At 46.8% G+C, this 26,380-nt stretch overlaps 2 protein-coding genes across 6 annotated transcripts; both read right to left on the reverse strand.

The window, feature by feature from the left end:
* Positions 1–1,772: 1,772 nt before the first annotated feature.
* C1qtnf12 (C1q and TNF related 12) lies at positions 1,773–8,119 on the reverse strand. Of its 2 annotated transcripts, none has more exons than XM_040734967.1 (8): positions 5,655–8,119; positions 3,699–3,869; positions 3,465–3,585; positions 3,222–3,349; positions 2,709–2,817; positions 2,443–2,533; positions 2,232–2,310; positions 1,773–1,985 (listed from the first exon to the last, which is right to left on the reverse strand). In XM_040734967.1, exons 1-8 carry the CDS (start codon positions 5,811–5,813, stop codon positions 1,887–1,889), a joined length of 957 nt encoding a protein of 318 aa, XP_040590901.1. In that variant the 5' UTR covers positions 5,814–8,119; the 3' UTR covers positions 1,773–1,886. The 2 variants fall into 2 exon arrangements, with proteins under 2 accessions (XP_040590901.1, XP_040590900.1); XM_040734966.1 differs by having other exon boundaries at positions 3,222–3,373.
* Positions 8,120–9,786: 1,667 nt separating this feature from the next.
* Ube2j2 (ubiquitin conjugating enzyme E2 J2) lies at positions 9,787–25,657 on the reverse strand. Of its 4 annotated transcripts, none has more exons than XM_005079223.4 (8): positions 25,473–25,656; positions 22,873–23,035; positions 19,803–19,933; positions 17,453–17,493; positions 12,394–12,496; positions 12,174–12,312; positions 11,169–11,249; positions 9,787–10,420 (listed from the first exon to the last, which is right to left on the reverse strand). In XM_005079223.4, the coding sequence occupies exons 3-8, from the start codon at positions 19,931–19,933 to the stop codon at positions 10,136–10,138; spliced, it is 780 nt and encodes a 259-aa protein (XP_005079280.1). In that variant the 5' UTR covers positions 22,873–23,035; positions 25,473–25,656; the 3' UTR covers positions 9,787–10,135. The 4 variants fall into 4 exon arrangements, with proteins under 4 accessions (XP_005079280.1, XP_040590902.1, XP_040590903.1 ...); XM_040734968.1 differs by lacking the exon at positions 25,473–25,656 and adding an exon at positions 25,216–25,378; XM_040734969.1 differs by lacking the exon at positions 25,473–25,656 and adding an exon at positions 25,010–25,069.
* Between the last annotated feature and the right edge of the window lie 723 nt (positions 25,658–26,380).

Below are 26,380 nucleotides of genomic sequence, written 5' to 3' on the forward strand. Positions count from 1 at the left end.
TTAGGCTGCAGAAGAAAGTGGGATGAACTGGACATAGTGGCTCACACCTTTAGTTCCAGCATTCTGGAGGCAGAGGCAGGCAGACCTCTGAGTTTGAGGCCAGCTTGTTCTACATAGAGTTCTAAGGCAGCCAGAGTTACATAGAGACCGTGCCTTAAGAAGGAAAAAAACAGGCCAAGCAAGCCACAATGAGCAAGGTCAACCAGCAGCATTCCTCTGTGGCTTCTGGTTAATTTCCTGCCTCCAGGATTCTGCCTTGAGTTCCTGCCCTGACTTCTCTCAGTGATGGAGTGTGATCTGAGAATTGTAAGTCAAAATAAGCCCTTTCCTCCCCAATTTTCTTTTGGTTATAGTGTTTTTTGTCACAGCAATAGAAGCCCTAAGACAGGAATTGGTACCAGGAGTGAGATATTACTGTGACACACTTGACCATGTGTTTTGGGGAGGATTATAAAAGGACTTTGGATCTTGGGGCTAGAAAAGCCATTGAGTGTGCTGAGCTTTCTGAGCTATCGTGATAACTTACAAGATAATGTTGGGAGCAGTACAGATGATGGAGGCCTGGTCTGTAAAGTTTCAGAGGGAAGTTTGAGTATCCCTTAAAGCCTATTATCAGAGCTGTTTGCTATTTTGAATTAAGAATCTGTGGTTCTGGTCAGCTAGGGCTGAAGAATTGGCTGTTATTAACAAGAGGCTAGAACTACTAAATTGAAATTTTTGCTTACAGGAATAATTGATACAAGTCGGCGGGGCTAAAGATTCGGTTATGATTAGGAAGAGACCACCATTATTATTGAAGGAAAATCTTTTGGCGGGGTCAGCTGTGATCCAGAAGCAGCCAAGGCCAGCAGCTGAACTTCGTAATATGTAAGTTTCCCCAGGTTTAAGGCATGAAGGGTCATGAACAGCAGCTGAGGCCAGAAGAGGCCATTGGTGAAGATGCAGCCTCAGTCATAGTAAAAGCTCCAGGACTGAAGGGGGTCATAAAAGTTGAGGATTAGAACATGCAGATCCCTAAAGAGAGCCCAGGAGAGGCTGCTAATGAAGGTGCAGCCCAGCTGCAGCAGAAAAACCAGCATTTTGGAGATGCCAGTCCCATAGGATGATAAGCACTAAGGACAGCAACAAGTGTGGGAGCCAAGCCTGCGCCTATAAGCAAGCTGCATGTGCTATGGAGGGCAAAGCCAGAAGTGGAACTGCCAAACCCTTTGGAAAAGACCGTGAGTGGATTCCAAACATGAAGCCCCAAACCTTATACTCTTGGACTTTGCTCTTGTTTTGATTGTGACTGTACCCTAGTTTTTTTCTCTTAAAATAATAAAGTATTTAACCTGTTTTTTTTTTATTTTATGGAAACTCACAATTATGAGATCTTGCATATTTTAGAGAAATTTTGAACTTTCAAAAAAGAGACTTTGGATTTTTGCTTTGTTTTTTGAGACAGGGTTTCTCTGTGTAGCCCTGGCTGTCCTGGAACTCACTTTGTAGACCAGACTGGCCTCAAACTCAGAGATCCACCTGTCTCTGCCTTGGGTCAACTCAGTCCCGAGCCCATGGAGAAGTTTTTGATGGCTTTCCTGCTCCTCCCCTCACTGGTTGGAAGTCTGACTGCAGACCTTGTAAGGGGATTTCACTCTGGTCCTTCTTTGTGGCTACAGTCTGCTCTGGGATCGTATGTGAACAATCTTCTGCTGGCTGTACATCTCCTGTTCATACCTTGACCACTCAGTTACCACATCTACCGACACAATAACCAGATAGCACCCAAGTGATGGAGAAATCTGGAGATCTTTATTGCTATGACAACTATTAACTGGGGAGCAGACCTTTGCAGCTCCTCTAAGAAGCAAGGCGTTGGCTCCTCAGTCATCATCTCTTCAGCTCCCCTATGTACCCAAAAGCACTCCGGAGAAACTGGAGCTGTTCTGGATGGTGAGGACTGCTCCAGAACTGTTATCCACAAACACAGAGACATACTGTCCAGACTGAAAACATTACAGTGACCATCATTACTAGTAGGTGGCCCCAGCCCAGAAGCCTACCCACCCATAGGGATAGCATTTGGAGTCAATACTCCCTAACAGTTGAAACACCATCTATACTGATCTAAAATCATCTTAACTAAGCAGTACCCCAAGGGTTCAGAGGTCCTGGCCACCTACTTGCACTAGGCTAAAAGGCCCTCCCAGGCTAGAAACCCACCCACCTGTTCCCTGGGCCTGTACCCTTACCTGTAGCTGCAGCAGCCCTTGAACTTGCACTGTGAAGACCCTGCTGTTGCTCTCCAGGCCTGATACAGCCTCCAAGGACCTGGGCATAGCACCACAAGGCAAAGGTGTAGAGGCCACTGGCCCATGGTGCCCAGACACCCCTCAAGGTGGCTACTTGTGATCTCAGTCCAAGGACAGATCCCAGAGAACTGTGGTGGGCAGCAGGACTCACGTGTGGTGATGGCACAGGGACTCAATACAGATGAGGACACGAACAGTGTCCCGGGTACGCAACCGGCCTCTGCCCTGTAGTTCACTGCGGTCTATGGGGAGAGCAGCAGATGGAGGGGGGCTTCAAGACACTGCCTAGAACAGGCTCAAGTGTCTGTGAGGGTGGAGGGTGGTTGGCCCCAAGCAGAGTAGGGTAGTATCTCTGAAACACCCACCCTCAAGGGATAACCTACCCACCACCCATACTGCACACACAGGCTGGCTCACCCACGTGCAGACTGGCAGAAAACTGGAAAATGGCCGAGACTGGGGCTGTGAATCTGCCCAAGGTCAGGTTCAGGCCAGATCCCCGCAGGAAGGCGCCCTGGGCAGTAGGCTGTGGAGATTAGGAGGTGACTAGCTGGATTTCAGGGCCTGAACCCTTACCATGTACACTCTAGCCAAGGGAAGTACCTATAGCTCAACCCCAAACAGGTCTTTCCTGTGTTCCAGGCTCCAGTGGGTGGACAGGAACCTAAAAGCTATCATAGGGAATGGCAACTCTAGACCCCACTTTTGTCTTAGTATAGCATGAGGCACACTGGAACTCCTAACTTTGGCAAAGGCTGGCCCTTATCCTCTACAATAATATCTCTAGGAACCAATACAGGCATGAGTCCAGCAACTGTCCTGTGGTGTCTGGGCCCATCTTGCCAGCAGGTGCCCACCCCCATATCCTGTCCCCTTGGTACATAAGCCCCTGAGATAAAAGACTGTATTTTGGCTTGGGTCCCCACTCACCGCCTGGAATCCTTGTAGTTCCACCAGTGTCTTCTTGTCCACTAGCACGGGGCCTTTCAAGCGGCAGTGGAAGGCCTCAACCACCAGCCGCTGGCTGGGTTCCTGGGGTAACAATGTATCTGGTAGCCCTGAGAATCGAAGTTTCGTGGCCTCTGTGGGGAGGGCCACTTTGGGTCAGGCCCCTTCTAACCCTGAAATAGCCTCCTGGGCTTCTGAAAGAGGTTGGGTGCAGGGCAGTCTTACCTTTCAGCATCTCCTGAAATTCCTGTAGCAAGGCCTCTGGGGTGACTTCCATACCAGGGGAACCAGGGGGACCAGGAGGGCCAGGGGGTCCCGGGAGCCCTGGGAGACCCGAGAGGCCTCTCTAGGAGGTAAAAGAAAGTGAATCTAAGTAGGGCTCCTGAGTCACCCACTTCCCTGAGTTTAGAACCTGAAAGGACCCATAAGGGCTCATTCCGCAGCAGCTTGGGGACTTACCGACTTATCCCGGCCACGGCACCGTTTTCTAGAGGCCCCATCATCTGGTCGGCGGACAAAGTTCAGCCATGTCATGTGGGCATCTGAGAGCTCAGGTCCAGAGGCCTCTGGTGGCTTAAAAGCCAGAGAAGCAAGGCTAGTGTACTGAACACCAGGCCCTTGGTCTCTGTCCTGATACACCCCAAAGATATCAATGAAATGCAGGTCAGTGGGGGGTTCAGTTATACAGGACAATGTCACAGGGATAACTCAGACCACAGCCCAAAGGGACTATCCCTGGCCATCAAAACCTAGATGTCCCCATGTCGGAGGGGGGGGGGATAGGCAAGGTGAAGTCTGGGGTCTCTGAGAAAGCAAGAACCTGATGCTAAAGCACCTTGGGCCTTTACAAAAATGAACATGACTCTTCTGGCTCTGCTCCCATGAAGAAGGGCATGATGGACTCACATGGGGCAAGCCTGATATGTCTCTGATAAGAGGCTTGACCTTAAATGAGACAAGGGGACTACAGATATAGAGATATGGCTGGGGAGAGTATGCTTGGTAAGGCCCAAGCCCATCTCTAGGGACAATTAGAATGTGGGGAATGTCTGTATGCCAGGCTGGCACTATGTGGGATGGACAGACATGTAGCCATCGATAGCCTAGCTTGACAGTCTGGTTGCTTCAAGATGCTCCTGCCTTCATTGACCAGAGTTAAGTCAAGGGTCCTGGCCCAACACAAAGTCAGTCCTGAGTAAGATCAGAGTGAGTACTGGAGATCTAATCAGTAATAAAGATGTTCTCCTCTGAACAGGTTAGTGGGGGATAGAAAGGACAGGAAAACACTGCTTCTCCCTTGAGTCCCACCCAGGGACAGATACAAGGACATCTGAATGCACCAAAATTCTCTAACAGGATCTGTTTTGCTCCTTGGAACTAAGGGCATTAGACACAGCTGAGCCAAGGGCAAAGGCTGCAGGGAGATATAGAACAAGCCTACCCCCAGCACGAAAAACAGGGACACCTGGAGAGTGAGTTCACAGAGGCTCCACCCCTGCCAACATCTTCCCAAACTGTCAACTGCCCTATCTCTGGAAGGACAAGCCTGGGCAGGGCAGAAAAAACTGCCACCACTCAATTGGGTGGGCACCTCTTTTCCCTAGTATCTAATGAGGGTTACTCATTAGATACTAGGACCCAACACCTGTAGGAGCTCCCACTATAAGGGTCAAAATCTCCCTTTTGTCTGCCCAGGAACCAATCCATGGCTTACACTCCCTCAGCTCTGCTCAGACTATCAGAAGAATGGGACCTCAGGTTTGATGGGGGCTGAGAGGCAACCAAGCTGACCAACATAGAAACATCCTAGGAAGGGGAGATGCAGGAGTCAAAGATCCATAGCCAGGGGCTTCCAATTTGGGTAACAACTGTTTCCATTCCTGTAGTGGGGGGTCTCTAGGATGGCAGCAGCAGAGGCTCTGAATGCTCAGGAGAGATTCCTGTCCCTAGAAGACTCTAAGAACCGGACACTTTGCATGCAAGAAGCCACAGCAGACCCCTGGAAAGCACAGGCCACAGGCTAGTCAGGCTATTGCCTACCTCAGGAGTCATGGTACATAAAGTGTCCCATTTACCAGTCTGTCTCAAGCCCTTCCCCACCCTTACCTGAAATAGCAATTATACCTAATGGCATCAGATTGCTGAAAAGCATGCTTGGGTTTCAATGAGTGAACTGTTAGCCCCACCAGGAGTACCTCTTCTGAGGCCTACCAGGCATGGCAGAAGGAGGCTCCCACAGGTCAGCCCCTGACCTGACTGCAGGAAACTCTAAGCCAGGACCAGTGGTCAAGGTCCCAGGCAGTGCTCAGGTTCTTCCCCAGAAGAAGGAGCAGAGCTGCTGAGGTAGGGGGTCAGTCCGAGCTCTGAAGTGGTACTCAGAGCTGCACACCCACATGCACCCCAGCCCGTGCCTACCTTGAAGGAGCCTGGCAATCTCTTGTGGTTGGGTGTGGTAATATTAGGGGACTCCACATGAACAGCCAGCTGCTGAGGCCTCTTGGGTTCCTGCCGTGCCCCCACTCCTGCAGTCTGTAGCCAGAGGAGGGCTGCTGTGGCCCAAGCCCAGGCCCACATAGCTCAGTCTCTACAGCCAGAGGCTTAGGGATGGGAGCCCAGGCCAGTGTTCTCATGGGGGTGGCTGCATTCAAAGCCCCTGCGCGGGGGCGAGGCCCAGAGACGAGCCCGGCTGCCGCTGGTGCATGTCTGCAGGATGAGCCAGAGTGCAGCTGAGAGCTACTGTCTCCACTGGCCTCCCCTCCTGCATAGTTAAGTACCCTTGCCGGAGCCCCACCACCAAATGAGCCCTCCCTCCTTCCCAAGCCTCTCAGGCTCCAAGGGGAGGGTTTACACAGGGCTCATCCACTGCATGGAAGGCGGGGCAGGGCAGGGCAGGGGCGGGACCCCTATGACCAGTGATTCCATCACCTCTTTTTAAGAAGTAGGGAGGAGTAGGACTGCATCTCCCCTGCACAAGCAGTCCCTGGTCTCTTCTCAGCAGGATTTCTACTTAGTTAAGCTGGGGGTGGGGGTAGGGTGCTGTTAACATCAAATCTGTGGCATCTTTCATACCCGCCTTCAGGGCAGTGAATCCCACGTGATTCATTCACTTTAGGAACCTCTCTACAAATCTCAAAGACCTTCTCACACACACTTCAGAGTCAGCCCCTACCTTAACGCTCCACCTCCCCACCCCCCTACAGCACTGGAAAAGGTAAAGCATCTCCATTACCTGGTTGCCTGCCCATCCCAGCCAGTGATCCTCCCTTACTACATGAGGCCCACCAGGCTGACCTCTGCCAAGTTACAGCAAGGAGAGTCTGGTGGTGTATCTACACCAGTCACAGGGTCAACTTCTACCATCTGCCCTCCACTGGCAGTCCCCTAGGTCTCCTAAGAAGTTAGCATAGGCCCAGGCCACACTGCGAGGGGGAAGCTTTCCCATTGACCTCTGGCCAGCGGAACTTCCTCCAGTACCCGTGATACAGTGGCAGGCCCAGAGGAAGGGGTCTTCAGGCTGCAAGTCGGTTAGCCGAGGCCATGCCACGCCAGTGAGTACCTTGGCCTCAGTGACCTCCAACTGGTAAAAACTGTGGCTAAGAACTGCCAGCCAGGGGTTCTAACTGCTCTATAAAGAAATGGGAGCTGCATTCCCAGTGGGTTTGGGTTCTGATAAACAGAACAATGTTCTAGAATAGAGCCCCCTCAACTCACACACCAAAGAAGAGTGAAAGGTGGCCAAGCAAGCAAACCCAGCTTTAGGTCACACCCAGTCAGAGAAGCCTAACAAAGCTGGGATGGGAGAGAATGCAAAGGACATGCCCACCCCTCATGTTCCGGGCCCCAGACAAACTGTCACCTCCAGGAACAGCAGAGGTTAATCCTGAAGTGTTTCACACATATTGTCAATGCCTCAAGCCCTCAAAAGTGCCTTTGGTCCAGGCACAGTGGCATATGCCTTTAATCCCAACACTCAGGAGGCAGAGGCAGGTCTACAGAGGGCAGCCTGGTCTACAGAGTATGTTCCAGGACATCTAGGGTTGTTACACAGAGAAACCCTGTCTAGAAAAACCAAAAGAAGAAAAGTGCCTTTGGTCCTTATGTTTCCTGGTGAGGCTACTCTGGATGTTAAGGAAGTACCAGCACTTGATCCCTGGCAGTGACCTGTACCTAATACATTTCAACAAAGACAGGGTTGGGAAAGAGCAAGTACTTCAGTCTAGAGACTTCCTCAACACAGATGCAACACCATGCTCTTCTGGTCTACCTTTATCCTAGTGGCCTAACCTTTCTTAGTGTGACTGGCAATGGGATTCCCCAGCTCTGCCTTACAATTTATAAGCAGGTAGGCTAGGAGGAAGTGAGGATCTCATTTTATGGCTGTGGATGGACTCAAGTTACCAGTTTTTCAGTTTCAACATCCCCCTGCCACAAACAACTTGGAAAACAACCAAAAGGATTCTACTTTGGTTCACAAGAACCCTGATCAAGATGACCAAGGCAACCCCCAGGAGGATCAAGTCCAACTTCTGGCTCTCATTCCCCAAGCCCAGAAGAAAACAGCTTGACAGTAACCTACTGGCTCACTATACAAGAAGTTGTTCCCTCTTACCCATTCTAAAATGAAATTCCCAAAGGCCAACACATAGGAGACCAACCTCTGCTACAAAGAAAGTTCAGGCCAAACTGAACTATACAAGACCCTATTAAAAAAAAAAAAAAACCGTCCCAAAGGCTGCTGGGGAGTTGTTTTTTTCTCAGGAGAGGAACAAGAGGTGGCAGAGCTGGGATGTTTCCTTCCAAGACACCTCTCCCTAAATAGCAATAGAATATGAGCTTTGGGAAAGGCTTTTCACCTGTACAAGGAAGATCTAATGGAAGGCAGTCCAGGGTGACCAACTGGTCCTACAAGTTACTTCTCCCAAGAAGGGCAACACACAAACAAAGTTAGACATGTTTAATCCAATGGAACAAAGGTCATCTTTTATTTGGGGTCAGTGCAGGCAACAATTGTGAATACAGGGTCCTGCAGCACTCTAAGGAGCTGGAAGAGGGGCATGGTCTTGGAGCTAACCTACCAAGCCTCAGCAGTCTTCAGCTGCTATACTAAGTGCGACACCTTGTGGTCAGAGAGCAGGCTGACTTTTTACTTCTACTTTAAGAGCAAGCACTTTTTCTTCCATTCTGGGATGCCAAGAATTAAAATTTCAGCCAAACAGTGGCAACGCAAGCCTTGAATCCCAGCTCTCGAGAGGCAGAGGCTGGTGGACCTCTGAACTTGAGGACAGCCTGATCTACAAGGTGAGTTCCAGGACAGTCAAGTGTTACACAAAGAAATCCTGTCTCAAAAAACAAAAAAAAAGAGCTGAGATTTCACATACAGAGAACACCGCATGTTGAGTAAACCAACGTTGTTTTATAAGAACTTCAGGAAACAAGGAGACTTTAGAATTGATACTAAACAGTTACCTAAGAGTAACCGATCACTCCTGGACCAGGGAAGAACTAATGTCTAGTACTAAAAGGAAGTTCCAGTCTCTAGGGCTCAACCCACTGCCACCATGCCATGCATAGACACATCTCAGCCGAAAGCTGCAGGCTTCATAGGCCTAGACCCAGCCGTGGGTTATCAATCCACCTTTTGGCAACAGCAACATACCCTCCCCCTAAGCCAGGTACAACCTGCTCATAGCCTACCAGAGAAGGACATTAACATAGACAGCATGGCATTTAAGAAAGAAGGTATAACTAAAGCCTTTACAGGAAGGGTATATACTAATTGTAACTTACAGAGCTAAACCAAAATGATCACACAGGTCGCACTTCAGCTTTACCACTGGTCTCTGAAATGAAGTTGGCTTAGGAGCCTCTTTGGGTCCCCTGGTGATGACTGATGTCTAACATAGACAATGTCACTGCCTCCATCTGGGGCCTTACAGATGTCAGCTTTCCCAAACTGCAGATACATTAAACACAAATACTAAAAAGGTAAGATGTTGGCCATAAAGGAGTCCAGCATCTAAAAACTGAGAACTTGGCAGCTTAGACATTTAAATCTGATGCGTTTTCTGGGCAGCTTCCCTTTCCATGATATGTAAACATCAACATCTAACACAGGTCACCTAAAAATGATGTTAAGAGAACTTACAGAAGCCTCAAAATATGTTAAGCCCATGGGGACTTGAGTTTTCCATCGTCTACCAACATAGGAGGAATATAGGCTTCCGGCCAAATAGGCATAAGGAATTCAAAGCAGAGGCTCAACAGGCACTCAGGGATCCTACATCTCCATCACTCAAAGGAGCTGAAAGAAGGGATGGGTATTAATATCAGGGCCAACCGCCAAAGCCTTCACTGTAGTCTTCAGGCACTGTTTGTGGTCAGTGAGCAAGTTGACTCTTCTACCTTGACAAGAACAGAACAAGCACTTTCTATAAGTATTTCCCCTCATAAGCCAGTTTTACAATTCGTTTCTCTCCTAGATCCCCAACTACAGTTGGCCCCACCATGAAGCCCTCAGCTTCTCCACTAAGAACACACAGAGTATTTATTTGATAGGCATTAAAGTTTTATATTTTTGAGTGATCAAATCTAATAAAATGGAAAAAAACAAACAAACAAACCAGGTTTACTAAACAGTCCAAAAGACAACACAGGAGTAAGCAATAAAACCAAAGTGTGAGTGGCCCTTGTCCACATCAGCCTCAAGAGGGAGTTAAGACTCTCCAATCTCCTCCAAATCACACATTTTGGTTTTTGCTTTCTTTTTAAGGTTTCTAAAAAGTGAAGCCCAGGAGTCCAGCAGGCCATCCTGTGCGTAGCAGCATGTCCATCCCGCCTGCATCAAGCTCTGGCCCGTGTCCCTCAGCAGCAACTGTAGATTGCGGGGCTCTTGAGCCTCACTCCTGTGCTATGCTTCTCAGCACATACTTGACCGTGTAGGCAAAGGCTGCAAACCCAACTATAACAAACAAGTTCGCCAAAGCGCCGCCCAGGAGTCCATGATGCCTGTTGGCCTGTGGAAGCCCAGCGAGGTTAGGGCCAGCAGCAGGTGCATGCCCATTGAGGAGCTGGAGCCCATTCTGACCACGGTGCATCTCCCCATCAGGAACCACGTCAGGCAAGGGAAGGTTCTGGGGCCTGCTACTTAGTTCATCTTGTGCTTTCTGTTTCTGTTTAATTTCCTGAGAGAAAAACACAAGAACCTTCAGTTGTCTTAACTGTTCTTCTGGGAGTAGCGTTTTCATAAACCCAAAGCTACCACCCAGAATACAGTTCTCCATTCCGCTGCAGCAGATCCTAGCCCAAGAGAGGAAAGCTCTTGATCCCTCCCATTTTACAGGTGAAGAAACCATGCAAGGTATCAAAATTATTACTCTGTGCCAGAATCAGGTGGCAGCAATGCTGAGTAACAATGAGCCATCAAGTATTGCACCACTGTCTAGCCTGGTGCTTCTGCTTACTTTTATGCTCTCAACTACATCCCAAACCAGGGAATACTTAACCCCACATGGCATAATACATACCCAGCCCGTGCTATAAGAAGCAACTGATGTATCTCCTAGCCACTGCTGGTGGATCACCTGAGGGTTGGCTACTGATTGGCAAGTTTCATGCCTCTGTGGGGACAGACTCATTTCCAATACTTGTACATGTCCCTCGGGGTCTCCCCCCATTTCTGGGCTCTGTCTTTCCTTAACTGTAGGGTCTTGGAGAAGAGCCAGTTCTGTCACCCAATAATGTATACACATGGAGACAGAGCCAGCATAGACCCCTCTATGTACTGCAACAACGTGGAGGGCCTACAATCCCTCTACAACATCTACAGGAACACAGTGGTAGGCACACAAATACAGATTCTATTTGGAAACAATTAAACCTGAAAGGGACATATGGGAAGAGAAAACTGATTTCCAACTTTTGTTTTCTTACCTCCACAACTTCAGGAAATAATTCACAAAAGACTTTATCTTTTAAATTAAACACTAAACTCTGTGCTGCCAGCTGTCTTTTCTAGGAAGAAAGAGAAGGGAATATCAGTCAGAAAGCTAGGTTTGTTGTTGTTGTTTTTTGAGACGGAGTTTCTCTGTGTAGTCCTGGCTGTCCTAGAACTCACTCAGTAGACTAGGCTGTCCTCAAACCCAGAGATCTGCCTGCCTCTGTTTCCTAAGAGCTGGGATTAAAGGTGTGTGCCGCTACCACCCAGCTAATTTTAATTAAAAAAAAAAAATCTTGCCAGGCAGTGCATGGCTTTAATCCTAGCAATTGGGAGGCAGATGCAGGTGGATCTCTGTGAGTTCAAGGTTAGCCTGGTCCACACAGGGAGTTCCAGGACAGCCAAACAGTTACACAGAGAAACCCTGCTTCGAAAAAAATCAAAAACAAAAACTCTTAAAGAGATAGATGTGGTGGTGCACACCTGTAATCCCAGAATTCAGGAAGCTGAGGTAAGAGGACCACAACAGATTCAAAGCCAGTCTTCCCTACATAGTGAGTTCAAGACCACCCTATGCCAATAATGAGACCTTAATATTTGGCAAAACAAAATCTCAAAACAGACTCCTATAGAATCAAGGATTATAGAAAGCACCTAAAAATTAGTCTTATGAAGGCTTATTTATGTTTTTGTTATCAATTAACATTAAACATGATTCCTATCATCTAAATATTAGAGAACTAAAACAAGCAGGAACAGAAGTACATCCCCTTCTCAAGCCTTACAAAGTCTCCTGAGGAGCATAGGAGTGTCAGTGATGCTTAGCAAGGACAAAAGCAGAGTTGGAGACAGAGATGGGCAGTGAGCCAAAGGCCATGTTCTGAGGCAGCCAAAGCAGAGATTTCTATAGTGTGGCCAGGAACAGGGCAGAATCAGCCCAGGATGAGAGGTTGGAGGCCACTATGCCACAAGGCCTCGGGCAAGGCGCTGCCACACCTCACCGTGAAGTCCGATGTCTCTATGCTGCCCAAGGTGGGGCCCTTTTCCACCATGAAGCTCAGAAGCCCTGTCAGAATGGTGGAGACAGACCACGCTGGATTCCATGTATCTGGGTGGAAATCTGTGATGGAGAGACACAACCTGAAAGAAAGTGATTATTGTGAGTAATTGTATTCCCATGACCACAGCCAGTTCAGAACATTGCATCACAGGGAAGCTTACCTTGTGTTGCACTTAAATCTCCCATTGGGGGTTATCATGTAAATACTAGGAGGCTTAAATGGAAATTCTCTGGGAAAAATTAGTTTTCCATGGTAATAGCCACCTATACACAAAGAAAAACAGTCTTATTGGCCTTGTCAACATCCAGTGTGACTGCTTCTCAACTCTCACCAACTTTACCCAATTTGCAGCTGGCTTCCAGAGCACATGGTATATCCCACTGCCATCTCTCTATGCTGGCTCACAGGCAAAACCCACTACTGACTTTATTCACCAGGACTCATGATACTCCAACATCTCAGCTTCTGATTCTCCATCTACAGCTACAGAACACCTCTTCTCTCCCCCCAGACTCTTCATGTTCCTCCCTTACTAAGAACTCAGAAGAGAACTTGCAAGGGGTCCCAGTCTCCTTCACTACTTCATTTGATTCCTAGCAAATACATTCCTAGCACCAGCATTTGTCTGCAGGGAAAAAAAATAGGAAACACTCACATTTCTAAGAAAAGGATCACATGAATCGATGTCAGGCATGAGCATGGGTGAAAGAGGAATCTACATACTATGTAACGTGCAAATTAGATAAGAAAACAGCAAGTTACTGAACATCAGTCAACTAGCTGCACTAAATAACACATAAATGAAGGCTGGGGAGATAAATTAACAGTTAAGAGCCTGCTATGCAAGCATGAAGATCTGAGTTTGGATTCTAGAACCCACAGAACAAGATGGTCCCATTCAAGCTTACAACTCTAACAATATGATGGAGACAGACGTATCATTGAGGCTTGTTAGCTGCTAGTCTAGCAGAAAAATATGAGTTCCAGGTTCATGGAAAGTGCTTCAATGGGATAGAGACCTGGCACTCTTCTCTAGCTTCCTCACAAAGTGCAGACCAGCAGAACACACACACCTCTACCCACACCCCATACCCACACTAAGGTGCGATTGTGTATAAATACACATTATTTATTAATTTGTTGTGCTGGGGATTAGACCTAGGGCCTTGCACATGCTAAGCAAGCACCCTACCACTGATCTCTACTCCTACTTCCAAGACACAGGTTAAATTACTCAGTGGTTTGTGGGTAGCCATGGGTCTCACCCTCAAAGCATGAAGATGTCCCAAAGGAATACTTTTACCAAAATGACCACAGTAAGACAGACCCTCTCCCCTGCAATCAAAGTCAGTTCTTGCCATGGAACACAAGAGAATAGAGAAGAATCTATGAGGTTTGGATCATAAGCATAACCTTGGCCAAAGTCTAGGGACAGAAACCCAGAGAACACAGCAGAACCATAGATGTCCAGCTGCTCTAGACCATTTTGTCAGGTTTTGCTTCGCTACTGGCTTGTGCTTTGTCAACATCAACTGGCCTGGTGACGTGCACTGTTTCTGGGTTCTACATTATGCTCCCCAATCTATTTCCATGCACCACTGCTTCTTCCTCACTGCTAGAGCTACAGAATATATGGGAAACAGTGACTCCTCCACTTAATTCTCCTTTCAAAAACATTTTTTTAAAACTACTTTAGGTCCTTTGACCTTTCATGTAAATTTTAGAGTAAGCCTTAATAGTCCTAAAACACGAATAACATCACATTAAGTCCTCAACTAGTGGTAAATTATTAGCAAACTTCCCATAGGAAGCAAATTTTGTACTCTTGTGCAAATTTTGTCACAGGACAAAGATGTTGAGTTGCAGAGGAGTCATTAAGAAGGCAAGGAGGAAGAGCCAGAATGCCTCAAACATAAAGGAGGAAGAGCACACCAGGAAAGTATTCATCAACAGCATCATACACTAGAGGGCACAAAACTGAGGACGAGGATTCCTTATAGAATCTGGGAGAACGTTTATCTGCAGCCACCAAAGGATAGTACCATTGAGCAGGGACAGCTGAGGCAGTAAAGAAGGAACTGACAAGGGTTCAGTATATTGGTAGATTGAGGGACAACCTACAGAACTACACAGAACAGGATAAGGAGTTGGAAGAATAGGGGATACAACCATTAATGGCTAAGACACTAGAGTTATGGGTTAAGAAATAGGACCAGGTGGAAGCACAGTGACAGGGTCAGGGTTGAGATTCAAGATCCCGTAATCCCCAAGACTCTGATCACATATCCTTCAGGGCCACCCTCTTTTCTCCCTGCATCCAGCCCACCACGCCAACTAACCTTGGCTGGTCTATTGCTAGGGGAGTTCTTGTCACACAGTGTTTAAATGCTCACTATTTACTTTAAAATTTAAAAACAGGATGGAGAGGTTCAGCAGTTAAAAGCACCTGTTGCTTTTGTAGAGGACCTGGACCTGGGGTTTGTTTCTAAGCATCCATATGACTGCTCAAAACTCTCTGTAACTATAGTTACAAGGAATCCAACACCTCTATGAGTTCCTACATATACATCATGTCACATACACATATGTGCATACACACAAATATATTTAAAAATTAGAAACAATAGCCAGGCAGTGGTGGCACGCACCTTTAATCTCACTCAGGAGGCAGAGGCAGGATGATTTCTGTGAGTTTAAGACCAGCCTAGTCTGGGCTGGAGAGATGGCTCAGCGATTAAACACTGGCTACTCTTCCAGAAGTCCTGAATTCAATTCCCAGCAACCACATGATAGCTCACAACCATCTATAATGAGATCTGGTGCTCTCTTCTGGTGTGCAACCATAATGCAGGCAGAATACTATATACATAATAACTGAATAAATCTTTAAAAAAAAAAAAAAAGACCAGCCTAGTCTAGAGAGCAAGTTCCAGGACAGGCTCCAAAACTACAGAGAAATTTGGTCTCAAAAAATTAAAAACAGGGGCTGGAGAGATGGCTCAGCAGTTAAGAACACTGGCTGCTCTTCCAGGGGTCCTGAGGTCAATTCCCAGCAACCACATGGTGGCTAATAACCATCTATGAGATCTGGTACCCACTTCTGGTATACAGACATAACACTATGTACATAATAAATAAATAAATCTTTAAAAACCAAAACCAAAACCAAAACCAAAAAAAACTTGGGATTCCTGGACTAAAGGCAAACCTAGTGAAGAAAAGGCTTGCCCTGGGGCTGGAGAGATGGCTCAGCAGTTAAGAGCACTGACTGTTCTTCCAGAGGTCCTGAGTTCAATTCCCGGTAACCACATGCTAGCACACAACCACACTGAATGAGATGTGGTGCCCTCCGCTGGCATGCAGGCAGATAACTGTATACACAATAAATAAATAAAATTTAAAAAAAAGTTTGCCCTTTTGCTCTCAAACAAAACCTTTTTTTGTTTATACTGAGGATGGAACCCAGAGCCTCACAGAACCACTAAAACCTCCTCTCTGAAGTGTTCCACAAGGTTTCCACCTATAGCCTAAGACCTGTTGTTTTTGTCATCTTAAGTTAGGCCTGATGGTTAGAAGCAGAGGCCCTGCCCAATTGGCCAGTGTTCTGCCCTAGGCAGAGATGGTATCAATCTTGCCATAGAGCCCTAGAAATCTGCTGACTGACCATTCCAAGGACTAATCTGTCAAAATCACTGAAGGCCCTAATAGTATCTGGTTATCTGAGGGATCAGAATACCAGGTCAAAACTAGCAAGCAGAAAAGAGAGAACCTGTTCCTGTATCCTTCCTAAGCCTCACGTGCCTCCACTTAGCTTGGAAACTATTCTGAAGACTAATAAGTGCCTAGCAAAAAAAAAAAGGGGGGGGGACCTGCAGGCAGTGGTGGTGTATGCCTTTCATCCCAGCACTTAGAAGACAGAGGCAAGCAGATATCTGTGAGTTCAAGGCCAGCCTAGTCTACAAAGTGAGTTTCAGGACTGTTACAAAGAGAAACTCTGTCTCAAAACTTGTACCTAGCACAATTTTTTTTTCTTTATTTTTTACATTCCAATACCAGTTCACCCTCCCTTCTCTCTTCCCACTCCCCCCACCTCCCATCTGCTTCCTAGGGAGGGTAAGGCCTCCCCCTAGGAAGGCTACTATGTCTGTTCCATCATCTCTTTGAGGCAGTACCAAGGCAGCTCTCTACCCCCAACACCTCCATGCCTAGGCTGAGCAAGGTATCTCTCCATACAGAATGGGCTCCACTAAATCAGTTTGTGCATTAGTGTTAGATCTTGGACCCACTGCCAGTGGCCTCATACATTGTCCCAGCTGCACTACTGTCACCTGTATTAAGGGAGTCTAGTTTGATCTTACGCAGGTTCCCCATTTGTCAGACTGGAGTCAGTGATCTCTAACTAGCTCAGGTCAGCTGATTCTGTGGGTTTCTCCATCATGGTCTCGAATCCTTTGTTCATATTATCACTTCTCCCTCACTTTGATTGTACACCAGGAGCTCGGTCCAATGGTTAGTTGTGGATTTCTGCATCTGCTTCCATCTGTTTCTGGAAGAGGGTTCTAGCTTCCCAGGGGTTGTAGATTGTAGACTGGGTATCTTTTGCTTTATGTCTGGTATCCACTTATGAGTGAGTACATACTATATTTGTCTTTCTGGTTTTAGGTTACCTCACTCAGGATGGTTTTTTTCTAGTTCTGTCCATTTGCCTGCAACTAGCACAAATTTTTTGACATTTCTTTTGGCCTTAGACACAGAAGAATGTTTTACTATTTATTCCAACTTATTACTATCTGTTTTTTCCTGGGTTGGAAAGATGGCTTAGCAGTTAAGAGCACTTGCTGTTCTTGCAGGAGGATCCAGGTTCAATTCCCAGCACCCACATGGTAGATCACAATCATCTGTAACTCCAGGATCTGACTACCTCTTCTGTGGACACCAGGCACACACATGGTATACAAACATATAAGCAAGCAAATACCCATACACATAAAATAGTTTTTAAAAAAATATCTTTTTCCCACCTCTAACCAACATAAGAGGCTGGGGAAATGCAGATGCTAATTACAAACAGTCCAGAAATACTAAAATGAGCAAACATTTCTAGGATTTAAAGAAATACTAGGATGAGATTCTGTTAACTCTGATTTAACTACTACATATCCAAAACAGAAATACTGTTATTTACCTGATAGGAATGATTCACGTCTTTTTCTACTCACCTTCATAAGGAGTCATCTCAGGGCCTCGGACAACATAATGCCTGAGAGAGAGAGAAACAAATTATTTGATCTGTAGACCATGAATTCCCTAAAACTAGAGTTATCACAAAAGGCCTGACACTGTTGTTTGAGGACAATACCCACCACTCTCAGCAACAAGGGGACAGATATACACATCAGGGTTCATTCTAAAACCTTCCCTCCAAGAATTTGGTGTTTCAGTGGGTGGCAGGCAAAGGTACCTAATGGCCACTCAAAAAGAACCTAGGCACCAAGTGTCTGATGAGCTTCTTCAGTGACATGCCACACATGCTGTTCAAGCTCACTGTGAGGAGCTACATGTGCTTTGAGCAAACGCCCAGGGCCAGTAATCTAGATGCTTCTTTCTGCATTCCTTTGGACTTCACTCCTCCTACCTCTTTCCTTCACTGCTTTTTTGGCCTTTTTGTTCTAGCAAATCTTAAGTGAGAGCTGGAGAGATGGATTAGTGGGTAAAAGCACACACTACCAATCTGATGACCTGAGTTCTATTCCTAGGATCCCCTATGGTGGAAGAAGAAAACTGACTCCTAAAATTATCCTCTGAGCTCCACATATATGAGGTGGCACATTGTACCCATAATAAATGCAACTAAAAAAAAAACTGCTTTAATTTCAATCTCAAGCAAGTCCTTCCTAGAACATAATCAAATCAAAGGGTGGACTTAGAGACCTCTAACCAGCACATGAAGAGGCATTCCACACACAACAAAGAAATTCCCACAAACTAGGTAAAAGATAAGCCATCAATGAAACTTGTTCCCATATCAGCCAACTATGTTCCAGGGACCACATCTGATTTTTCATCACTGGAACAGGGTTAGTTCTAATGCCACCAAAGAGGCTCCTCATGCATTTCCTCTGTCAACAACATCCAATCTGCAAAATAATTCTTTTTGATTTGGGAAAATCTTCTCTAGATTTTGAAAACTCTAAAAGTAAAGGGGTTTTTTTTGTTGTTGTTGTTGTTTTTGTTGATACAGGGTTTCTCTATGTAACAGCCCTGCCTGTCCTGGAACTAACTTTGTGACCAGGATGACCTTGCACTCAGAGATCTGCCAGTCTCTGCCTCTTGAGTTCTAGGACTAAAGGTGTACACCACCACACCCGGCAGTATTTTTTTTAAAGATCAAATCCATCAAAGCAAGAGAAATGTCTTTAAAAAAGGGGAGGGGGTTCACTACACAGTACTGGCTAGCCTGGAACTCAAGAGATCCACCTGCCTTCTGAATGCTGGGATTAAAGGTGTGTACCACACCCACTAAGAAATGCTCACCTGATGGGAGAAGTCCTGTATATATGTCAATAAAGCACTGTTGGCCAATAGGGAACCAAGATAGGTGGGACTAGGAGTCCAGGAGGACTCTGGGAAGGAGAAACAGAGGAAGTCAAGATGTAACGCCATGGGGTAGGAAGCCCGGAAACCTCTCCGGTAAGAGAAATACTTAGATTAGCAATTATGGGATAAATACTTAAGTCAGAGCTAGCCAGTAAGAAACAAGCAAGGCCATCAGCTTCATAATTAATATAGCCTCCTGTATGTTCATTTGGGACTGATGTGGCTCTGGAACCAGGCTGGAGGGAAGGCTTCTCTCAAGGAAAAGGCTTCTCTTTACACTCACCAAAGCTGGTAATGAGCATTTCCACAGAGAACATGTAATTTCATGACTCTTTTAACTTTTAACACAGCAAAAGAGCTATCATGAAACAAGTATTTTCCATAGGTTTTGTATCTGTCAGCTTGAGAATTATGAGCACTTGGCCTAGGTCAGAGTCAGGGTTTAGTGTCAAGACTTTGCCACCAATGCTCCCAGGCTAGATAGCTAATTCCCAGTGTCAAGAAGCAAAAATGGGCTGGGTGGTGGTAGCGCACGACTTTAGTCCCAGCACTTGGGAGGCAGAGGCAGGTGGATCTCTGTGAGTTCGAGACCAGCCTGGTTCCACGACAGCCTCCACAGAGAAACCCTGCATTGAAAAACCAAAAAGAAAAAAAAAAGAAGCAAAAATACAGCCTAGCCCTAATTTACATGAATAACATCTGAGAGCTTTGTATACCAAAGCCTGCAATGAGGACTACCCAAGAAGATTTCTCCTTTCAGCCCTAGCCTAAGTCAAGCAGAACTAACTCCCTAATACTCATGACATGGCATTCATTGCAAACCCCAGAGTACTGACAGGCTTGTCAAGTGTCCCTCCAAAGCTGAGGAATTACCCAACTGCCTCTGCCATGACCAGGCCCACTAGACAGACCACTACAGAACCTGCAAGAGAGTTACTATGATGCAGGATGAGCAAGAATGCAGAATCTTACCATTCAAGAATATTTGAAGGGAGGGGCTCTGCACAGATGTAAGGCACCGGGTCTTTCTTAATTCGAAGGTAGTCCTGTTTCAACCTCTGTGTTGCTGTTGTTGGAGCTCTCTTATTGCTGTTACTGCTCATCTATTTAAAAAGAAAAAGCATCTCTATTTACAATGAACAGAACACATACATGCTTTCCTCACTATGAACAACTTCAGCAGATGACTACCTCTGCTTTCCTTTCTGCAGTCCACCAACCATCAAGTCCTTCCCTCGGTTCTCTTTTTCTATATGTCCCTACCACCATAACCACTTTCATTTATTCAACATGATACCAAGTATCTAATAGAGATGCAAGGTAGAAAGAACCATGAAGCTGCATTCCTGTTCTCAAAGAATTTACAGATTAGCTCATTCAAGTGGGATCTGGGTAGGCACGCTGAAGCCAGCCTGCACCAGCTCCAAAGAGCAACTCTACACATCCTTTAACTGTTCGGCAACACCTCAGTAATGGATGTTTTACAACAAGAAATTAGTGAATACCACAGGTATTCTCCTGGCTTGAAAGCCTATTACATATTTATTGATGGTCACAAGGAACAGCAGTAGGGGTAAAGAGATGAAGTGATATTTTCAGAGATCTAGATGCATGTACTAGGCAGAGGAAAAGGCATGTTTAGGGAAGCACACTGGTCACCATGTCAGGCAGGAGCTCAAACACAGTGAAGGACAAAGAACAAGACTAGCCAGAGAGACAAAGACAAACTTCCAGAATCCCAAGAATATTAGGCTCCAGTCTTAAGGTACACTTGGTAGTTTGAGTAAGAATGGCCTCTATAGGCTTACTGCAAGTAGCACTATTAGTAGGTGTGACTTTGTTGGAGAAACTGGATTACTGTGGGGGCAGGGTATAAGGTCTCAGATGTTCAAGCTAGGCTGAGACAGGCATTCACTTCTGCTGCCTATGGATCAAGATGTAGAACTCTCAGCTCCTTCTTTAGCACGATGTCCACCCAAATGTACTAAACCTCTGAAACTGTAACGCAGCCCCAATTAAATGTTTTCCTTTATAAGAGTTGCCATGGTCATGGTATCTCTTCACAGCAGTAGAACACTAAGACAGTACATCAGGACCTTCTATTAGGAAGATCACCTGGGACCTCAACATAAAGCAGCAGTGAAGGACACATACAGGAAGTGAAACTAGGACAATGCTGAAGAAAAGGGACTAGGGCTTTTGAGACAGTTCAGTGAGCAGGTAAAAGTGCTTGCCAGACAAGACTGATGGAAGGAGTTTGATCCTCAGAATCCAGATAGAAGGAAAAGAACTATCTGCTTCAAATTGTCCTCTGACCAAGCCCACTCATGCACAAACATACATGCATCTACAAACAATAAATAAATAAATAAACTGTTAAAGTTGGATGTAGTGGTATGCATCTTTAATCACAGCACTTGGGAGGCAGAGGCAGGCAAATCTCTGAGTTTGAGGCCAAACCTCAGTCTACATAGTGAGACTCTTGTCTCAAAAGAGAAAGGAATTGAATCAGGGACTCAGACCCCTTAGCTATACTCCCAAAGACAAGACAAGGAGGCAGTGATGGAGGGAAATAGGGTTCCCACTGCCATGGAAGTCAGAAGAGCTCCTACTTGCTCTCTTTTCTCATGATTTAAGATAGAAACAACACAAAAAAAAAATCTACAACTAAAAATAAAGTATGAAAACTATTAGTCTAAAATACAATTGAGGGGCCACTTGAGAATATACAAATTAGAGAGGAGATAATAATCTGGTAAGATTGAGATAGTTCTGTGGATAAAGACATTTGTTGCCAAGTCTGATGACCTGAATTCAACTCCCAGGACCTATATGACAAGTGAGAACTGACTATCACAAGCTGTCCCTTCTCTGACCTCTACTCATATGCTATGGCACACACCTCCCTACAACTAAAAATAAATATATTTAAGTTTAAGTGAAAAAAGCAGGAGATGAGCTTGGGCTATAAGAGAGCAGGTTGGACATGGGCAGTTACAGATGGCCACATCTTGAGATACTGGAAACCCAGATTTGTCCACTGCAGCCTCATCCTTTTTCTCCTACCACTATTACTTGGCCACTCTATCCCTAACCTGTCTCACACAGTGCTGTCTGGTCACTTTAACCATAACTCTAGACATCAGCAAAATCAATAGCTGTGATTCCCCATCCTGACCTCCCAAACTAGATAAACCTAAAGTCAACTCTATCCTAGTCTTTGTATGAATTAGTCCCAGCAGATAGCTAATGTTCTTTCATTCTCTTCAGTATTTGCTTATACATATTTGAGAGTCAACAACTTTTAACCCTCTGATCTGGCTAATTTCTTGGTAGACACCATCACCACAGACCTCAGCATCTGCCTCCTCTACCAGTACTGATACCTAATAACAACCAGGACTTGGTATGTACTTATTCTGTACCCCCAGGGTCTACAGAGGAGACAGCTCAGCCAGGGTATCCAGCACAGCCCTCTCATGCGCACAGTATCAGCAAAAGTGCCCATGTTGCTGCTCAATTAGGGAAGTGGGGGATGAACCCTAATCCACACATTACTTGTTCACTTCGTTCCAATCCCGATAACCATAATGCAGAAACACATTACTTTCCCGTTAACCACTAGAACCTCAGATCTCTTCACACTTCAACTCATCTTATGCACTAAAATCAATGCAGTCTAACCATCCACTCCCCACCAAAGACAGCAGATAAACAGCAACGGCTTCTTTCTCTGCCAAACAAACCCTTAAAACAAGCCATCCAGACCTGGTTCTCATAGCACCTAATAAAGCCCAACCTTCCCAGCCCAGCTTGGACTGGTAAGAAATAGATCCTTCCCTACCTGCCTAGTCTGAGCTACATCCATCAGGGTCAAATGCCTCCTTTTCTGTCCTTTACAACCATACCACCACCACCACTACTACCACTACCACCACCACCACCACCACCACCACCACCACCACCACCACCACCACCACCACCACCACCACCACCACCACCACCACCACCCCCATGTTCTAAGAGTATAGTACACAAGAACCTTTCTGGCAGAATCAATGGCTTTTGCCTGATGTTTCCAAGAATGCTCACACCAGGAACAAGGTTACTGTCCAGCATGGCCAAGAAATGCTTCCAGAAAACATTGTCCCCAAGTTCTTGGCTTCAGAAGCCATGTGGGCCAGACAGCTCAACTTGCCCAGCACCTAGTAAGAAACAAAGCAATAGAATGATCCACAAGCAGAAACACAAGACTTATTCTTTCTCTTATGTTCACCCTTGAAGTTAATACTCCAACATGTACAAAGTTAGTGGACACACACAGGAAAGTAGCAAGGTTAGTTGTGCCAGGTTATAAATGTAACTCAGTTGGCTAAGTGCTTGCCTAGCATGCATGAAGCCCTGGGTTTGATTCCTGGCACCACATAAACAGAGCATGGTGGTGCATACCTGTCCTCCCAGAAGTGGATAGGCAGAGGCAGAATCATAAGCTTAAAGTCATCCTAATCTATGTAGCTTGGAATACATGAGAACCTGTCTTTTTTTTTTTTTTTTTTTTGAGAACCTGTCTTTGTTTTGTTTTTTCAAGACAGTGTTTCTCTGTATTATTTTGGAGCCTATCCTGGAACTCATTCGGTAGACCAGGCTGGTCTCAAACTCACAGAGATCCTCCTGCTTCTGCCTCCCAAGTGCTGGGATTAAAAGCGTGCTCCACCAACGCCCGGCGAGAACCTGTCTTTTTTAAGAAATAAAAAATAAAGGAAAAAAAAAAACCTTGGGTATGGTGAAACATATCTTTAATCCTGGCACTTGGAAGGCACAGACAGGCAGATCTGTGTGAGTTTGAGGTCAGCCTGGTCTACAGAGTGAGGTTCAGGATAGCCAGGGCTACAAAGAGATACCCTATCTCAAAAAGCCAAAACTGAAACTTATTTTGCCTAGTCAGTCAGTCACAAGACAAGGGTTCCTCTCATACTTGCTTTTATTCCCCCCCCCCCACATAAGGTCTTACTGAGTAGCTCTGGCTGTCCTAGAATTCACCATTTAGACAAGACTGGCCTCAAAGATGTTCTTGCCTCTGCCCTCCAAGTGCCAATATTAATGGAATGTGACACTATGACAGGTTTCAACTTTTTTTGTTCCTTTCTGCACTGGAAATTGAACCTAGAGCCTCACACAGGGTAGGCAAGTATTCTATCACTAAGCTGCATCCTCAAGCTTGCTTAAAATCATATTCATGATTCAACTGTTCAGTTGCCCCTAAATTGCTCCTCCTCTACCTCACTCAAAACAGCACTTTCTTTCATGATTCTCCTAGGGGACTGCAGATGACAGGAAGCAGTCTGTCACTAGCAGTATAAATCTTTCCTGTCCAACATCACTGCACCAAGGTGGTAGTTCCTTTTCTTTTGGACCTCTCTCTCTCTCTCTCTCTCTCTCTCTCTCTCTCTCTCTCTCTCTCTCTCTCTCTCTCTCTCTCTCTCACTGAGTACAGACAGGTCAGCTGACCAAGTGGAATAAGACCTTGGCCCGACTGATCAGAATCGTACACGACACACCCAAGGCCAGGGTTTTCAGTGAGTTTTACCTTCTCCAGGGTTACTCCACAGGAAGGAGAGAAGCCAGAGGCTCAGAGAAGCAGTCTAACCACCACTTTCTCACATACACCTGACAACGGAGCTGACACTGAGTTCAGGTACACCATGATGTGCAGACTTAATGAATCCAAAAATTCTAGCACCCAGACCTAGTTCTGCCTGAAGTTCATACACTGAACCTTCCAATTAAAATAAAAACCTAAAATCCCCTTTTCCCCCCCACTGACACTAAATTACCATTTCACACACCTGGAATGAATAAACCCTTGGGCCACTACTTACAAAAAGGCTATTTTAAATGCACTTGTTAGCTTATGGTGATCATGGCCTTATCTCTTCCTAGTTGCCTATCTGGATCTGACACGATGTTGGGAACTTGACTTGTGTTACCTACTAAGTGATGTACCCTGAAAAGGAGGTGAGGTCATGGGTTGAGTCTGCAGTTAGTCAAAGTGAATAAGCCCACACACACACACACACACACACACACCGTCCTCACCCCGCCTCCCGCCTCCCCCCGGCAGAGGACAGAGTCTGGTTCAGGGTCCAAGTCCCACTCTTTACCGTCAAGTGTTCTATTACCTCCAAGGGCATAACGGTGGACGCGCTCGTTTATTAAGCAGCCCGAGGTTCTAACTGTTCAAGATGAAAGGGGGCACTCAACGGCTGCCACCCCCACGACACAACCCTCATCAACCCCGACTACTCCTGGAAGGACTTCTCAAGTTCACCAACCCCACAGGCCTCTTCGTGGGAGGTCCTGCCGCGTGGCAAACCAAAGCTCTCACCTGCCCAAGGGACCAAACCCCAGCCAGGAACCCAACCCCTTAAGCGTCCTCAGGAACCGACCGCGGGTCCGCGAAGGGACGCTCGGGGTCGGGGGGTGATGGGGGGCAGGCACAGCAGGCGACGTAACGAACCGGACCCGACGTGAGGAGGTGTCGTCCCCACCCCCCCAGCCACCCGAGTCCCCGCCCGCCGCTGTGGCCGGCTCCGGCGGGGCGAACGAGCGGCCCGAGGCCCCGAGCAGCCCGCGAGCGCTCACCTCTCCCTGAGGCCGCCGCCGCGTTCAGGTTCGCCGTGGTCGAGGCCAGAGCAGGGTGCGGAAGAGTGGGGCCCGTTCTGTGAGCCGCACCCGCGCTGGGACTTAGCCCACCGCACCCGCCGCAGCGTCTTCGCTGCTGCCGCCGCCGCCGCCGCCTCTCAGCTTCCAAGATGGCTCCCGAGGGCTGGCCTAGCACCGCTTCCGCTTCCGGTGCGCTGTTTGCGAGTGGAAGCACTTCTCTAGGCAGCTTGGTGGAGGGCTCTACTCTCCGTTCCTGGGTGTCCCCCGGTGTCTCAGCTGTCTGGGAGGAGTGGCGTCCCGCCGATGCGCAAAGTGCGGCTGGCGCGTGCGCACTGGGGGATGGCTGAGGGCGGGGCGATGTGGATTCTCTTCTGTCTCGGAGAAACGAGCTGGCCGCTCCCGGGACAAGACACTGTCAGGAACAATAAGTGGGCTGCAGGAATCCCGTCCCCCCCAAATCTCAGTCCAGCCCGGTACGCCAGGTCCAGAGAAAAAGGTGACCCAGTATGCTTGAGGACATTTTAAGACGGGTTTTCCTCTCCCACAGCCTCCCTTCCTGGCCGTGCCTGGCCAACCAGATATGTAGGGCAGAATTACTGTTCAACTTAAAGTTCTCATCCTTCAGGCCGGGCGGTGGTGGCGCCCAGCACTTGGGAGGCAAAGGCAGGCGGATCTCTTTGTGAGTAAGGCCAGCCTGGTCTACAGAGCGAGTTCCAGGACCAGGACAGCCTCCAAAACAATACAGAGAAACCCTGTCTTGAAAAAAAAAAAAAAGTTCTCATCCTTCACCATGACCCTGACTGCCTCTGAGCATCTGCAGTGGGCTCACTAACTGATCATTGACAATTGATCGCCGAGACTCAACACCATAAGTCCCGCAGTGGCCA

This window comes from Mesocricetus auratus, unplaced genomic scaffold (genome assembly GCF_017639785.1).
Source record: "Mesocricetus auratus isolate SY011 unplaced genomic scaffold, BCM_Maur_2.0 Super-Scaffold_100042, whole genome shotgun sequence".
NCBI lineage: Eukaryota > Metazoa > Chordata > Mammalia > Rodentia > Cricetidae > Mesocricetus > Mesocricetus auratus.

Coding starts and splice junctions, on each gene's coding strand:
- Ube2j2 (XM_021232515.2), bottom strand. CDS start 19,933: ATGAGCAGTAACAGCAATAAGAGAGCTCCAACAACAGCAACACAGAGG. Junction 12,497..17,452: donor TGAGATGACTCCTTATGAAG/GTGAGTAGAAAA, acceptor CTTTGTGTATAG/GTGGCTATTACCATGGAAAA. Junction 12,313..12,393: donor AGATTTAAGTGCAACACAAG/GTAAGCTTCCCT, acceptor ACTTTCTTTCAG/GTTGTGTCTCTCCATCACAG.
- C1qtnf12 (XM_040734966.1), bottom strand. CDS start 5,813: ATGTGGGCCTGGGCTTGGGCCACAGCAGCCCTCCTCTGGCTACAGACT. Junction 3,586..3,698: donor GCCGTGGCCGGGATAAGTCG/GTAAGTCCCCAA, acceptor TTTACCTCCTAG/AGAGGCCTCTCGGGTCTCCC. Junction 2,534..2,708: donor TTCTGCCAGTCTGCACGTGG/GTGAGCCAGCCT, acceptor CTCTCCCCATAG/ACCGCAGTGAACTACAGGGC.